At 36.8% G+C, this 16,373-nt stretch overlaps 2 protein-coding genes and 1 pseudogene across 3 annotated transcripts; 1 reads left to right on the top strand and 2 right to left on the bottom strand.

Moving 5' to 3' along the window:
• The first annotated feature begins 1,400 nt into the window (after positions 1-1,400).
• LOC104700977 (uncharacterized) lies at positions 1,401-2,281 on the top strand. The gene is made up of 3 exons (XM_010416598.3): positions 1,401-1,607; positions 1,852-1,995; positions 2,123-2,281. The coding sequence occupies exons 1-3, from the start codon at positions 1,413-1,415 to the stop codon at positions 2,264-2,266; spliced, it is 483 nt and encodes a 160-aa protein (XP_010414900.2). The 5' UTR covers positions 1,401-1,412; the 3' UTR covers positions 2,267-2,281.
• Positions 2,282-2,472: 191 nt separating this feature from the next.
• Positions 2,473-3,359, bottom strand: LOC104700978 (NDR1/HIN1-like protein 6 pseudogene; annotated as a pseudogene). The gene has a single exon (XR_015562659.1). The product of XR_015562659.1 is annotated as an NDR1/HIN1-like protein 6 pseudogene (transcript).
• Positions 3,360-3,746: 387 nt separating this feature from the next.
• On the bottom strand, positions 3,747-12,859 carry LOC104700979 (myosin-11). The gene is made up of 37 exons (XM_087459586.1): positions 12,431-12,859; positions 11,778-11,906; positions 11,546-11,689; positions 11,320-11,465; positions 11,082-11,238; positions 10,922-10,980; positions 10,664-10,823; positions 10,439-10,588; positions 10,223-10,359; positions 10,005-10,151; positions 9,827-9,928; positions 9,687-9,744; positions 9,496-9,597; positions 9,379-9,416; positions 9,178-9,304; positions 8,905-9,075; positions 8,681-8,812; positions 8,457-8,566; positions 8,304-8,364; positions 7,996-8,173; positions 7,637-7,842; positions 7,414-7,533; positions 7,205-7,303; positions 6,882-7,103; positions 6,515-6,654; positions 6,267-6,378; positions 6,121-6,168; positions 5,764-6,018; positions 5,487-5,642; positions 5,205-5,399; positions 4,975-5,118; positions 4,822-4,892; positions 4,569-4,725; positions 4,419-4,475; positions 4,261-4,341; positions 4,082-4,164; positions 3,747-3,995 (listed from the first exon to the last, which is right to left on the bottom strand). Exons 1-37 carry the CDS (start codon positions 12,431-12,433, stop codon positions 3,872-3,874), a joined length of 4,581 nt encoding a protein of 1,526 aa, XP_087315712.1. The 5' UTR covers positions 12,434-12,859; the 3' UTR covers positions 3,747-3,871.
• Between the last annotated feature and the right edge of the window lie 3,514 nt (positions 12,860-16,373).

A 16,373-nucleotide genomic window follows, 5' to 3' on the forward strand; every position in this document is an offset into this window, starting at 1 on the left:
TTGAGGATGACCGCAAATCTCGGACATCGACGCACACATAAACCTCCCCAACAACCAGTAGACCCTAAGACCTGACTCAACCATAACCTCCGGTCAGCTAAGGATCTCCGGCAGAAAGGATAGAGGTAGCAGGAAGTCACGACCAAAAAACTCAGATCCGAATCTCTGAAACTGCAAGGAAAGTCGCCCGGAGCAGCTTCAAACCACCACCAGTCTCCCAGAAAGGAAGGCGAGCCGAGATCTCGTCATATCCGCCGCACTGTCACGACGAAACAGGACTACTCCTTAGCACGGCCGGAGAGGAAGAGAGCGAGTCACCCTACTACTACAAACTGGAAAAACAAAGGAAAGAAGAAGAGCAAATCCCTCTCACACCACCGGCGAAAGCCGCGGGCGGCGGAGAGGCAAGTGGATTAGGCGGCATCAGCGCTGTAGATCTAGGGTTTTGAGGAGGACTCGACTTTCTCGAGAGAGAGAGGGTTGTTCATTTGTTTATTTTGATTGAGGTGAATCAATGAGTTAATTAGAAAATACCAATTTAAAAGAGAAAAGAGATATCTTTTTAATTGGAGGCAATTAAATAAATTCCTTAAAACTATTTAAGGATTTTAAAACTGTAGGGGTGGCAACTGCCCCGGTGTAAGCTAACCTAGATCCACCCTTAGCCATCGACACCAGTAACGAATTAACTTTTTTTTGGTGGAAAACGGGGGCAGAGCCCCCAACTTTATTAATAAAAATTAAACAGAATTACAAACATACTCGTCGCATCCATGTACGACAGCAGCATCCTCGTTTAACAATTGAGCAACAACATGTGGAACTAAAGCAAAACTATGGAAACCAAGTGATAATGTAAACGCATAGTTTGCTAACCCGTCAGCGAGACGGTTAGCTTCCCTATACACATGACGAAAGCGGACTATCCAGTCCCTAGAGATAAAGTCGTGGCACAGATGTACCAAGAAAGACAGGGGATGAGAATCCTCGATCGCGGTCAAAAGAAATTCAGCAACTATTTCGGAGTCCACCTCAACCACCAACCTCGTGACTCGCTTCTCCCAAGCTGTATACAAACCATAATACACACCCCCACAGTTCAGCCAATGGTGCTGTACAAACCCCAATATTAACTGCAAACCCCCCACACCAATCACCCTTCGTATCCCGTATCACTCCACCTGCAGCGGCATACCCCGGGTTCCCCCGACTCGCATCATCAGTGTTCAATTTAAACCAGCAACGAATTAACTGAACGTGAGCCTAATTCGATATTCGAGAAACTGAGAATTAATGTGTTCTTCTTTACAACGAAACCAATATTAACGACGTAAGGCCCAAACAAAAGTATATGTTTATTTATATTAAAACAAAAAGATTGGAAGTGGAAGAAATTAGAATTGAGGACGACGATGGAGAAAAAAATTCTCGAGTATTTGCAACTGAGCGATGAGGTTAACGACTGCGGTGAGGCAGAGCGACTGGAAGAGGAGTTCTCACGGGAAGGAAGAAGCTTCTACGAGGTTTTTAGTCTCAGAGGAATCCGAGTCAGCCGGGTCGACCTGGGTTTCATTTCCTGCTCTTTCAAGGTCCCCCTTCGTTTGACGGTTCGTCTTCAAGATGAGAATTGGGTTTATACTCTTTATAGTACTAGTGTATGAGTCCGTTATCGCTATCTAACAGAGAATGAGTATGATGATCAATATTGGTTTGTTTCTCCACTGAGCCATTTTTGTTTTCTTGGAGATTTTTGTTTAGAATCAAGGAAAAGAATAAGATCTCCTTGTAATTGTATATTGGCAAAGAAACTCAATTGTTGGACGGTGTTTGATCAACTTATAAGTTTTGGAGGATAGAGACAGGAATCTAGCTAATGGTGCGATTGCGAATCTTGTGGATGAAGTTGGTGGAGCGCTTGTACAAATCGAAGGCTTATTACCTCCTTGTGTTTCTGTGGACATGTCTATTGCATTCCTTTCTACAGCTAAGCTCGGTGTATGTCTCCTCAACTCCCTCTTCTTTTTTTTTTTTTTTTTCGTTTATTTGACCGTTTCTGAAAGGTGTCATAGAATGGGATTAGAGAGAGAGGGATGATTTTGAAATGGAAATGATATATGTTCAGGAGGAGTTGGAGGTAACGTCGAGATTGTTAGGCGAGAGAGGACGTTATAAAGGAACACTTGTTGTAGTGAGAAACAAGAGGACCGGAGAGGTTATAGCAGAAGGTCGTCATTCTTTGTTTGGCAGGCAAGCTAGTAAGTTATGACTGTTTTCAGTGATAGGGTTACATTTATGTCACTGGATCCTAAACTCCTCTGTCCGAAAGACCCGAACGGTTCTTACCCAAACCCAACCCGAGAAACCCGTACGTGACATTAGAAAAGCTATGTATGTAATTTCATCTGTTGTTTTGTGTTACTAACTTGTTTTGTTATTTTAAATAATTTTGGGCGTTTAAAAATCTCACACAACTTTTACTAATTTGGATCTTATTATAGCTTAAAACCAGAAATTCAAACTATTAATCAAATGCAAACTAAAATGATGAATACAGCGACACCAGTAAACAGTAAAAAAAATGGCCTAGAACAAAGAACATCTCACAGTTTGACCCTAAAACTGCAATCACTAGCTTTTATGTTGATATTATTGTTTGTCGATAAACTATCAACAACAAGCTTACAATTCCCTAATATCCGAATCTTCTTCATCTTCAATTTCCCGAGTTTTACAGCAACAGGTGCGTCCACTTTAAGATCTAACGGCACACGCCCTGTCTGTTGCTGCTGCTGCAATGCCGACAAGACAGTGTTCCCGGCTTGCGCTCTTCCTGTTAAAGCCACATTTAGTTTAGTCACATTGCGATGCCCTTGATAAAACCTCGGTATAGGCCCCTCGCAGAGCTTTGTCTTGTCGTACCACACACCGATATGTCCTCCTTTTTCGTAATAAATCCCGATTATTTTGTTGGGATTACGAGCTGTGATCTCGACTCTAAACTCCGCGGAGAGAGAGAGGTCTAAATTGATCCCGAGGTTGGTAACTCGTAAACTGTTTACCTCGTAACGAGGTAGTTTAGGGTGGAAGACAAAGTATACAACCGCAACCGCTATTGCTAACGCGACCAATGCAATGACTAGAAGGCTTAACACCCAACAGAATATTTTGCAGCACAGATTTCCCTTCTTACTACGCATCGCAGGAGGCGTAATAGGCCGTTGAATCGGAAGCAGCTCTGTCTTTCTTGGAGCTGCTGGTGCTGTTGTCTTCGTCGTCTTGTTAGCTTCCATTTGAAGAACCGGATGAATTTTCTGTTGATCTCCCATTGCTCTACAAACTTTGTATTTAGTAAAACTAATGCACCAATATACCAGTTTATATTCAAATTTATTTGTTGTGAAGTTGTTTCCATGCATGACTTTTACCAACATCTTACCTTCCTCACCTATAACGTTGAATTTTATCGGAGACGACATATTTAAAGAGACTAGAGGTTGTTCAACAGTTACAGTAGTCTTGTAGTATTTAATTCGATAAATACAAAACCAAAAGTATTCGGTATACTATATTGGTTTAGTTAGGAATGATGATGACACATATACACTGTACATGCATGTATGATCTAATCTGATCAAGAGATTACTGTGTGGCGGTGCATTCGACTAGTTTTTTGCTAACAACAATATATCTTATAATTAGTTTGGCACAAACCTACGAGTACAGTAGTCCAAGGGCCAGGTTAGACCTCCTTTAAAAAGTTTGAATTATATAAATAATCTCAAAGTTGAACTTATTGACACCTCTATTCAAAAGAGAAGAATTATCACTGCTACACAGTGATGGTGTAAACTTATTAAACCAATTCATTTTATTACTCGGAACATGGCAATAGAAAGCTAAACCCAGAATTCTCCCGGATGAGCGGTGGCGGTTCTACATCTCCGATCTCTATCCGCTCCATCGACTTCGACAAATCATCAACCGAGAAAGGAATACTACCAACAAACAAATACAAATTCCATCATTTAATATTCATACAAACAGATTAACATATTTTGGTTGAATAAATGAGATTACTCACCTGGAATCGTCATCCAATAGAAAAGAATTACTAACAGCATTGTTTGAGTCTTCTGTCATTAGTACCCTCATATTTGCTATCACCTATCACATATATATATATACCAAAAAGATTACTAAACAATTTGGTATCACCTAGCACATATATATATATCGATCAAAGCAGATTTGAAAACATACGTCTGGTGATACGCTATGAGTTCCATACTTGTCGTCCCAGTACATGGTACTTATTCGGTATAGCTGTTGTATGCTGAGCACCTGCAAGCAATTTTAACTCTATTTCTTCAACATCCGTACTTAATTTCTTCCTAATATCAAACAACTCATCCACTTACCGGACACAGATCATGACTTATTTCGTCCAAGGTTTTCTTAGGTTTTTGGTGTATGACCTGCATTTTATTACAACATTAATTACGTCATTTTTGATTACCCCCACAGAGACTGACTGATCTAAAGTTTACAGCATATCATGAAAGAGGTACCAGAAACCCGATGGCCTGTCTGATATGCTTCAGCTCATCCCAAGAAGAACCCGCATACTCATCCGTTGCCTTGTAACACCAGTGCTCTAATTCAGCCAATCCTGCTTTTACGTATTCCCCATTGCTAAATGAACAACACTCCCGTCTTAACAAAAGGCTGCAAGGACGATATGGGAATTTCTTTATTAAATATACAAAAAAAGGTAATGTGTAAGACATCAAATGAGAATGAGATGGGAATCAACAACAAAACCTGTTAAACAGTTGAACATTGATGAATGAAAATATCTGCGTAAACACCTTTCGGACCAAGAATGGAGGAACCTGGAAAATGAGTCCATGACATGAGTTGAAGTCATGGAATCTCTCAGATCTTTATTTTGAAATGGCTAGGATAGAGACTCACATGGTTCGACTTCAGAGTGTTCAGGAAGTTTGTAAGGCTCTTTACAATTCCTTGCCAGTGGGCGATCAATGCTTGCTGAGCTGCAGTGTTGCCAACGGAACGAGATGCTCCTTTCACCAAACTCGCCCTTGAGGTTCTTGGTGCCTATTATTATGTAAGTGACCGAAAATATTTAAATCCAGCAAAGAATGCCCCATTGCTTGTACATGTAATCGCATTGCCATATATACCTGAATACACAATCCAAGGAGTGGAGAGATCTCTTTCTTCAAGTTATCACGAATCATTCCGTATATCTTTTCAACATAAGCTGTTAGCTGCTGCTTGAAGAGTAGAGCTGGGTATTTCGCCTCAACTTGCCTTAAGGTATCCACTCCACCGTTTATCATGGCAAGATTCACACCTTGGGGTGTGCCACGAAAGCTCTAGAGAAAGATTGACATTGACATGTTAAAACTTGTGATGCATTTGATGTGATGAAGTATATATATTAGTAGGTCACACACACATACCTGAGTCATCCTTCCAAAGAGAGTCGCAGAAGATGAGCGGCGGCGCTGTGGAGCCAATCCTGCTGCCCCACTAGCTTTAAGTGTGCGTTGGAGGAGTAAAAGCAATGTCGAAGCATTGGATAACCAATATGCTAGTACGTTGTTGTTATCTTGCGTCTGAATGAGAAAAAAAATGCAAATTTATTCCAATACATTTGCAATCACTACCAAGTCAACTGAATCCAGATCCATAACTTTTATTTTTGTGTCCCTAAAAAGTAAAGTAGCTCAAACGAACCTCAATAGCTTGTCCTATTGTCTGAATGATCCTATCAAAGACACTAGTTCTTTCAACTTCAAATGACCGCCATTGCAATAAGCATTTGTATATAATACATGCTGTAACAGGTCGGTTCCCTTGGAAACCCAAATGTTGAACGATGCAGCGGATAAGCAGCTCTTGGTTTTCTTGCTGCTTCTCGTTTAGTGATTTCTGTGGCTTATCGTCCACTTCAGAGGGATCCCTACGGTTTATTGAATGGCTATGCAGATCCTGGTTCAAATTAAATGAAACCCAAATAGATGAATGACAAGATTAAAAGAATCCCACAAAAACATCCAAGTCTATATTTCTCAGGCATATGGAGGTACTTACCAAACTTGGCCTTGCATCAACTGATAGATGACCACTCTCTGAACCTCTCTGCTTTGTGTTCATGAACAGATGGGAAGCCATTAACTTCAGATAGAAAAACAAAAACAAATAAAGGTCTATAGTTTTTATTAATGTACTATCCCTACCTGTAAAATCGACCTGGACCGGCCAGAGAGAAACTTATTTGGTGCAATGGACACAGCTTGTTGTCGTAACACTTTATTCTCTGATTCTAAATTGTTGCATTTTTCCTCCAGCCTGATCATCATAATTACAACTTTCAGTGTCATGAGTTTACATAAATCTATACGTTATGTAAAAATATATGGGACCAGATCTATACTTATATTTAGTTCTTACTACTAATAGGGGAATAATGATTTTATTGTCTTACCTTGTCACTGATTCTTGGAGCTGCTGAGCTTTTTTCTCTGTTTCTTCCAACTTTTTCTTTCTTTCTTCACTAGACTCTTGAGCTTCATCAAATTTCCTTGCTGCATCATCGGCCCTTTCTTTCTCTTGTTCAAGATTAGCCTGTTGAACACAAATTGTTACTGATGCTAAATAGAGTCATCTGTAACTATGCTTCTAATACACTAAAAGTCGATTTCAGGCATGTTAATACCAACAACATAGCCAAGGGAAGGGATAAACCATCTGATTGCCATTGCATGCAGTATTTAGAGAATTCAGTTATCAAACTAGCTTCATTATATGGCCCAGTGGAATTTAAGTTAGGACAAGGAGGTAGTATATATTACCTTTAGACCTTCTACTTCTTCTGTCAATGCTTCAATCTTCTGGGTATCTTCAACTAAGACTTGCGTTTCTGTTACAACCGGAGGTGCTTCTTCAATGGCCTTCTTAGCAGCTTCACGTTCCTTTACAAGAAGCACATTTGTTTCATCCACTTTCTTTCGCATTTCCTCTAATGAACTCTGCAGTTTCTTTATCTCCTGATTCTTTTCTTCTTCCAGGTCAACCTGCGAAACCATTCGACAATTTCCATTATATGTTCGGTTCAAAATCATCTTACCGAAAAGAAATATATTTTACAATATAGATTGCTTTCTGTATCAAATACCCTTGAGCGTTTCTCCAACTGCGCACGATATGTGAGTTCTTCGACTTTCTTTTCAAGCATATCCTTTGCCTCTTTCAATGCGCCTGTTTCCCTTGAAGCCTGAAGATAAAAAAAAAAAAGTGTTGAGTGTGTTTGGAATAATTAACTAGAAGATCACATACATGATAAGCTGCTATAATATGGTGAACGTACAAAGTACATTCACATACCATTTTCAGTTTTCGAAGTTCTCTCCTTGCAAGTTTGCCTCTCCATAGTGTCTGCGACAGGATAACTCCTTTCTTAAGCTTCTTGTAGTACATGGTTGCCCTGTGACAACGCCACTGAGCCTGAAAATTAATAACAGGATGTCAATAAAAAAAACAGCCAATACAAAGCTAATTCGACAATTAGACAAGCTGACCAATGTATAATTCCCACAAAAATACAAACCTGAATAGTTGTAGCATTCTTTGTTTGCTTCCTGAATCGGAATTGGTTATAAGCACTCATTGCTCTTAGACCTGTCTGTACAGCAAGCGCTGCTACATGGAGGTTTTTGTATGATTTTCTAGAATGTAATCTCCGAGCATTCTTCTGAATCTTCACAGCAGCAGCTTGTCTTCTCAAGTTTTCGTAAACTTTGGACGATAGCCTTCCTATAATTTTCGCAAAGAAAAACTTATAAGTCATCTTATATCTAGAAAACCATTCATGAAGTATGAGAAGATTTTTCGTTTCTAAATTCTGAACAAGAGACAAAGTACGCAAGATAAGGATCAAGAGAGTATAAGATGAATCAGATGGTTCACCTCTACATAAAGCTTGGAGAGATATGGTGGCTTCTCTTAGTAAAATGAACCGTTTTCGGGCCTGATGAGTCCGTATTCGTCTTTGAATTTTTTTGGCAGCAGCACTAAGAACCAGAGTTCTTCTAGCATCGAGTTCAGCCATCTGGCCCGCCCTTAAAAATATCTTAGTTTTACCAATCTGCATTACCCAACGTTTAATACATTTTAGTTGCACTATTCGACAATTATAAAATCATTAACAATATTCTATGGCACCAGGAGTTGTAGATAATTATTGAACGAAGTAAAGAAACTTGCAGAATCAATACCTGGTATCCTTGGAGTCCAATATTATCCAAGATCTTTTTTGATGCAGCCTTCTCATCGTAGCTGTACAGAGGACAAGTCAGAATGGTATACACTGAATTAAGCTCCAACATAAATGTTCCAATTGGATTGATAGAGCGGAATGTTTTACTTACTTCCCTTCTAGAGCTCCAGGAGATAGAAGTCCAAAACGGTTAATGAACTCAAAGAAAGGTTTACGAGTGGGATACCCCGCACAACTGATTCTGATTGCTTCCAAAACACCCTATAAGAATACAAACCAACAATAAATGTGTGATAAATAAATATATGTAATATACTAATACTATACATGTCTAGAGTAACATCACAGTTGGAAATATTATCCATCAGTACTTACACCACACCGGAGTTGCTGCATGATATTGACATTCTCAAATACGGCAGGCTTCAATAGGTTATTGGGCTTCACACATCTGATGTAGTGAGGCTCGGTAGAGTTTAACGTTTCCATCAGTTGCTGAAGTTGCAGCTGCATCAATTGGGAAATCACAACTTATTTCTTACATTTGTGTGAAAACAACCTCGACACTTGTATACTCTGAGAGAATAAAGCCTACTTACCTTAAAGCGAGAGCCAATGGATGAAAACTTTGAAGATTTAGATGTTTCTTCCGGGAGTGGAGGAAATAGGCCGACAACAAAAGGACACTTCGAAGCACCCAACAACTCTTGATGTTCAGCGATCACATAATCCTTGTTTTTGTCCAGAAATAGATCGGACTGATACTGGACCTGAAATGAAATTCCACAAAGGAGAAGTACTAATAAGAAACGTATAAGACAGTAGCTTTTGTTGTACAATGTTAAATTATCTTCTAAGGAACAGGAACCTACTTCTCCAGCGTAATGAGCAACAGCAAAATCTGTTCGAGAGAGTTTTGGCTTGATGAACCTCTTGTGGGTCTTAAAAGTCTGATAAAGCTTGTTCGCAAACGTTTCGTGGGTTGATTTCGGAAACATACTGAAGGACCAAGAGACATTTTTAAAAAAAATGATATAATGAACATAACTCAAGTTGATTGATGATAATATTACCATGCTTCATCAAGGAGTGCCACAATTCCACCAGGCTTCTGCAGATAGATCAATAAAATATTTAGATTACATTGTTATTTCCAAGTCCACTTAATTTTTACATGGATCAGCAATGACCTTTTCAATAAGATCAAGAACATCTTGATTGTCCACAAATTCAATGTAGCTCCAATTTATTGCTTCTTTTGTGTATTCTTCTTGTTCCATCTTGAAAACGTGCTGACAACATCAACAGAAACTTGTAAAACCCAAAAGCCTAATCAGTGAATCTCAAGGGAAATGGTTTCCAACTACAATCAAGATATTACCTGGTTGAAATGTTGCTGCAACTTCTCATTAGTGAAATTAATACAGAACTGTTCGAAACTGCACCAGATCGCTTTTAGTAGAGGAACACAAAAATGTAGTGGAATACTTAGTTCCGAACCTTGGGGTAGAAAATCCTTACCTATTTGTTTTAAAGCTCTCGAATCCATAAATATCAAGGACTCCAATGAGTGATCTAGAATTCGCATCTTGGCCAATTGAGACATTGATCTTTTCTACCAACCTGCATAACTAGAGACATTCACTTAGAAGCAACACAGTAAATTACCAATGCTTGAAGTGTTAAAGCAGCCACTTACCAATCAAACAACCGAGAATAAATAGTCTTAGCTAGACCATCCCTGCTGATTAAAGCACTCTGTGGATCTAGACTTCTCTTGATAACTTCCTCAGGTGTGACCATAACACGTTTACACAGTGCATCTTCAAGTGCCTTTACATCACACCTAAAACGAGACTTTTAGTTAGTGCATGTATTGAGAACACACACCAAATCTTCTCAAGAAGAAAGGTTTACATGAGAAGTTCTGCCACTGTGTTAAGATGAAATTTCGCCTTCTCGTCTTTGGGAACTGATGAATCCACTTCCTTTCCCTTGGTAAATTCGATGTTTCCAATGTGAAGAATTGCAGCAACCACTCTGAAAATTGCTTCCTGTTGATTTATAAAGAGGGTGACAAATCAAAATACATTTAAACCTGCATCAGAAGATCAATATCATACACAAGCCTACCTGTTCCTTTTCGCTCATCCCGACAATATCCATTGCTCTTCTTGTCGCAATATAATCATGAGCATCACTTATACCAACAAGTTCGAAGCATTTCGACTGGTTCAGGTAATGAAACGTCTTTGGGTGACCCAACTTGTACTTTTCGATCTCCTGCTAGTTCTATTATGTTATACCAAGAGTTTTTAATGACAATCAGAATTAATGAAGAGTTCCTGGTGACTATACCTCCTGTGGTGCAGCACATAAAAGATAAAAACAGTGGTAGTTGCGCTCAGGATCAGAAATCTGACAGACACGAGACCTCTCTAAAAGGTACGTCCGTACAGCAGCTCCAGATATTCTTCCTTGCTTATCAAATTGGATTTCAACAAATTTACCAAACCGACTGTGAGAAAACAAATAAACTATCAGCTCAAATTCTAAAAACTATGTTATGCCATGCAACAAATGTTAAATCCACAATTATGCATTAGTTTACATCACCTCGAATTGTTGTTCCTGACAGTTTTGGCGTTACCAAAGGCCTCAAGGACAGGATTTGACTGCAAGTAGAAGTTACAGGCGTGAAAAAGGTAATGTAATCATGGTCTCAGGAACGTAAAAGAAGAATCTAAAACAATCTAGATTGATATAAAAATCGTACTTCAAGAACTTGTTGTTCAACTGTCCGTCCTTCTGTAACAGCACGGCCTCCAAGATATGCAAGGTACCTCATAAGCATCTTCGTGGTTTCAGTTTTTCCTGCTCCACTCTCACCACTTACCAGAATGGAATTGCTTTTGCCCTCGTTGATCATTGCCCTGAATGTATATATTCCCTCTCAGCTGACAACATAAATCACAAATATATAATAAAAGTTTAAAGCTAACAATTAAGAAAACCTGTATGCAACATCAGCCACTGCAAAAACATGAGGACTTAATTCTCCAAATGGTGCTCCTTTGTATTGTTGCATCATATGGGCATCATAAATGTGCGGCAGTCGTTGAAATGGATTAATAGCAATAAGGATATTTCCGGTGTATGTCTGTCAAGAAAAATGATAGAAACTGTCAAGAAAAGCACAGCCTTATGGTCCATAAAGAAAAGAATAGTATAGGTACTAACATAAATCTCGTTAAGTTCATATCTGATCTTTAAGTTCTGAAGAACACCAGGCTCATGCAGGTAAGAGAGTTTTGTCATGTCATCAACTCCACCTGCAGGTGCTTCCATGTCTTTTGGGTATATCTTTGACAACTTTGCAGTGATCTATACATAGAAATAATTAGAAACACAGCTGCAGTCTACTACTAATAGGCTTCAATTATATGGAGAACTCAAATGTGTTTTAACTCGCCTTCTTTCCATTTGTTGCCAGAACCTCGACATCTTGTCCATTGATCTTTTCGACCAGCCCATCAATCCAAGCCACATCTGGCTCTTCAATCCAGACATGAGAGCCTACAATAATGTTAACTGGAGTTCCCTGCAGTATACCAGGAAGAAAGTAGCATTGTGATAGTTGATCCACAACATTCAAGTAACTGAACCACTACGAAGATCAGTACACTGCTTTTGGTGAAGGTATCATCGTGTTATGTACGTTAACAGGGAAAAGGGCTAAAGAGTACACACTAATCTCGTGCTACCTGAAAATCTAAAAATTCCTGAAACACAAAATCTAAGGTCAGGATTGAGTGAACTGCGTGTTTATACAGGTTTTTTCATCTCATTGTTCTTCTTTCACTCGACTTTGCCATGTCTTTTAGTTTACAAGCCTACACGCTACTAGGAGATACATCAGTGTCTAGAGATCTGTTGGATGGAATATCAATAATAACCTACCTGAAAATAAGTTAAAACACAAAATCTAAGGCCAGGGTCAGTGTTGGGTGTCTCATCTCATTGATCAAAAACTGAAAACTTGGATTTTTTGATTCCCTGTAATTAATACGGATGTTGACATAAATAAACGACTATAAAACAGAAAGAATCAATCAAACCACGTACCATTTTGGAGTCTTCGAATCCAATGCTCGGCTGAATAAAAAACCCTAATCCATGAGGGAGATGATTATCTGGGGAAAGTGACTTGGTACACAAGGAAGCTAAGCAAATTATTGTCAATCCCTAGGGAAACACATGGAAATTACCAACTCAACACCGCTCTCAATCGGATCAGCTAAAATCTGAAATCGAATCAGTAAAAAACTGAAATGGATCGAAAGAGGGGAAAAAACGAAAAAACGGGAAGAGAGAATAGTGAATGAAAAATTCAGAGAGTGCCATAGTCTTCTTCTTCTTCTTCTTCTTCTTCGCCGAGTTCTGTGTTTCTTCCCCTACGAATTCGCGCCAATTCGTGGCCCTGAATGGAGTCGCTTCTCTCTCACACTCTCTCTCTTCCTTCTCTTTCTCTACGTTTTTCCTAAAATATATATCTCTCAATCAAAAAAGATTTTGTTTAGTTAAAAACTTTAGTGAAACTAAAAAATAAGTTATATTTTAGAAAGAGAAACATATTTATTAAAAACAAATCTATACTATTAATTGGGAAGCACACTTAGTAATAAAAAAAAATACAATAAAACCAATATGCCATACAATGCCCCTACGAAAAAAAAAAGAAAGAACAAGAAAAAAAAAATTTGAGGGCAAAGAGGTAATCTAATTAAGTGAAAACACGCGGATCCTTAGATGTGCGATATTACTCTATTCGGATCCTGTTTATGATACAATCATTTCCAAACAGATACCTGTGAACAAATACAATAAATAATTAGGGAGATCAATATGTTGATAGATAGATCATAATAAATATTGTATTACGGAGAATTAGGAACCAACCATATCAAGACTATTTCAAAATTAGCTATTTACTCGCCTACACACAATCATGTAATCAATCTTTCAACCATACTTTTAAAAAATTAGAACAATCAAATCCCTAAACATCCTCCACAATAACATCTCAAATCAAAAGCATTTCCAAAACTAACCAAATCTTTCACTTTCCGAAAAACATAAACTGAAAAATAGAATAGAACAATCAAACCCCTAAACATCCTCTATAATTTCTCCTCCATTACTTATATAAATACCAAACTAGACGTATGATACAATCAAACACATCAAAACCTACAATACAATTCATAAACTCACCTTATAAGTTGAGAAGGCCGCCAATGATGGATTCACTTAGGAGCTTTCATAGAAGGTTACGGGTTTCACATACCTTGAGAACATCAAAACAAGGTCGAGAACCCAAGTCACTATTGGCTCATGAATCTGTAAGTTCTATCCTGAAATAAACTAAATAATTATCAATATAAGGTGATGAAAAATGAGACTTGGTTGATTTGTGTTATAAATCTATATAAGCAATTATATATTTATAGTTGTTAGTGATGTAATGGTAATCTCCTAGATATGAAATGCTAGATATAGATTGTCTAATACCAATACACTTATTTTGTAGGCTACCCTAATTAGCTGGGACTTCTTTTACAATGAAGGAATACATTTCTCCAATGATCCTCGAGAAGACGAAGGATGTAAAAGGCTGATTTCGTTCTTCCTATTACATATATTCGTTAATGGTGTTCATAAATTATAACCTTCATCGTTATTGTCAAATTTTCTCATTTCTAAACAAGTACAAAAGAATGATTACCATTTTTAGGCAGTAGCACAAGTTAGCTTATCTTTGGCAATGCACATGTTGATTTGGGAGAGACTTCGTTATGATGTAAGAGACAAAAACCAAATTTTGCTGCGGATCGTTACCAATCCGAGAGACTGTTGTTGAACACACTTGAATGCTTGCAAAAAAAAAAAAAAAAAAAAAAAAACATGAAATCAATCTGCATAAGTCATGAACGTAGAGCTGATTCAGGTCTTTCACAGATATATTTTTCAGATATAAATACTTCAAACTAGATTAAAAAAAAAAAACACTTTACAGAATCCAAATATAAGGATAACCTGCTTCAGCTTTCAAGGGTCATGAATCGCGAGACTAATCTCTCTTTCGATATGGGTTGCTAGCAGTTGAAGCCGTTTCGATTGGTAATAACTAATAAGTGGTTTTTTTCTAGGTTTGAAGTGTTTTGGCGGTACAAAATGAATTATTTTGGCTAAGTATTGGCGGATAAAACAATTTTAGATTCCCACCTAGAGATTTTCCATCTTAGCGTTTAATAAACGCTATAGTATAATAACCAAAATTATAAACAATCTTTAATAGCAGTTGAGGAAATTTAGCTATTATCATGTGCTATGAATGTGGACTTTTGTTGTAGTGTATATATATTTCACTTAAGCAATACTTTTAAGTTTTAAACTGAGACAAGACCAGCTGGACAGAGCGGTCTAACCGCAACCTGGTTGGTGTTCCATTCTGGTGATATATGTAAAATACGACAAAAACTGGAAAGCCGATTAAACCATATCAACAAATCTTTGGAACCCAATTTTCATGCTAATGTGAAACTGTTATTTATTGGACAAGGCATCTAATTCTTTTCCATATATATAATTCGGTGTGAGACTCTACGTAACATTTCCAAAATCAAGGATAGTTTTTTCTATCTCTTTTTCCGTTATGTGTGTCTTATTGTTTTTTTAACGAAAAAGAAAATAATATTTTTCAACATTAATTTGGAATTCCCATTAAGTATTTGAAGTATAAATGATCTATGTATGCTACAGTTAAAAATAAATGAACCTCTTCTTGAAAATTCAAATTTTTATAATTTAATTTTCTATTATTCAATTAGCCCGTTTATACTTCATATATAGTATATGTATAATACATGTATGCTCCATGAAGCATAAATGATCCATGTACATATGTTTCTAATTTGTTATGACTATGAGTTTTTATTATTAATGGATTATAGAGATTAGTATTTCTTTCGCTTTTTAAAATTTCAAAGGAGCATAATTTTTTTTTTACTTGGTGGTTAGTTTTTATTATTTTGGGAATTCATGGTTCCCCTATTGTTTTTTCCAGTCTTTTTTTGTTCTCATTTTGGAGTTAAAATAAGAAATAAATGAAATCTTTTTTATTTTCAGACCAATAAAACCAAATCAAATAAGTTTAAATATATACAATTTCGTTCTCACCAAAATATATATATATATATATATATACAATTTCGAATTTAGTTGTTTGTTATTATGGAACCAACTTTAAACAACTTCCAAAATCTCACAATTATACATTGGTATTTTGGGACAATTACGAAGAACAAAAAATTATATAAAACCAATTTCATAGGTTGTTTAATATATTACGGATTTAACTCTAAATTTTGATATATTTTTTAATTTTATAGAGTTAAAATATTAATATTACTTAAATTTTTAATAGAGTTTTAATACTATAATAAATTAAATATTCTATCAAATTTAAATATTTATAATATGTGTACCTTTCAGAAGTTTCAAATATTATAAATATTTGAAATTTTAAAAAATTAAATATTACAATATTTTTAAACTTTGAAAAGTTTTAATACTCAAAAATAAAAAACCAGATTAACTTTTAAATTTGGACACTTAATAAATCAAGCCTCATGTTCTTTCATTAATATAAGTCCTATTTATAGTGATGTTGAACCATATTCCAATACTAAATTATGACTCGCGGTACACAAGAGGCTAGTTATACATTTTTCTGTCAATGTTAATTAACATTTGTTGATGAACACATTTAATAATATTTTGTTAAGTTTGGTGTCTAATTAGGCACATCACGAATGGGATTTAGTAGTCGTAAAAAAAACAGATTTTATTAAACAGTTGCCGAAAACAAAAACTACTATAAATTTGGTGCCTAATTCGATGTTGTTTTAAAATTAACGGACCCTTGTTCATGCGTATTATTGAACGACTCTCAAATGAAGTTTCATTCTTTCAACAAAGAAGAGATGCTATCAGGAGATTGGGCCAC

The sequence above is a fragment of the Camelina sativa genome, chromosome 7 (genome assembly GCF_030686135.1).
Source record: "Camelina sativa cultivar CO46 ecotype springtype chromosome 7, ASM3068613v1".
NCBI lineage: Eukaryota > Viridiplantae > Streptophyta > Magnoliopsida > Brassicales > Brassicaceae > Camelina > Camelina sativa.

Coding starts and splice junctions, on each gene's coding strand:
- LOC104700977 (XM_010416598.3), top strand. CDS start 1,413: ATGGAGAAAAAAATTCTCGAGTATTTGCAACTGAGCGATGAGGTTAAC. Junction 1,608..1,851: donor AGGTCCCCCTTCGTTTGACG/GTTCGTCTTCAA, acceptor TAAGTTTTGGAG/GATAGAGACAGGAATCTAGC. Junction 1,996..2,122: donor TTTCTACAGCTAAGCTCGGT/GTATGTCTCCTC, acceptor ATATATGTTCAG/GAGGAGTTGGAGGTAACGTC.
- LOC104700979 (XM_087459586.1), bottom strand. Junction 10,589..10,663: donor TATGTGCTGCACCACAGGAG/GTATAGTCACCA, acceptor TAGAACTAGCAG/GAGATCGAAAAGTACAAGTT. Junction 8,567..8,680: donor TGCAGCAACTCCGGTGTGGT/GTAAGTACTGAT, acceptor GTATTCTTATAG/GGTGTTTTGGAAGCAATCAG.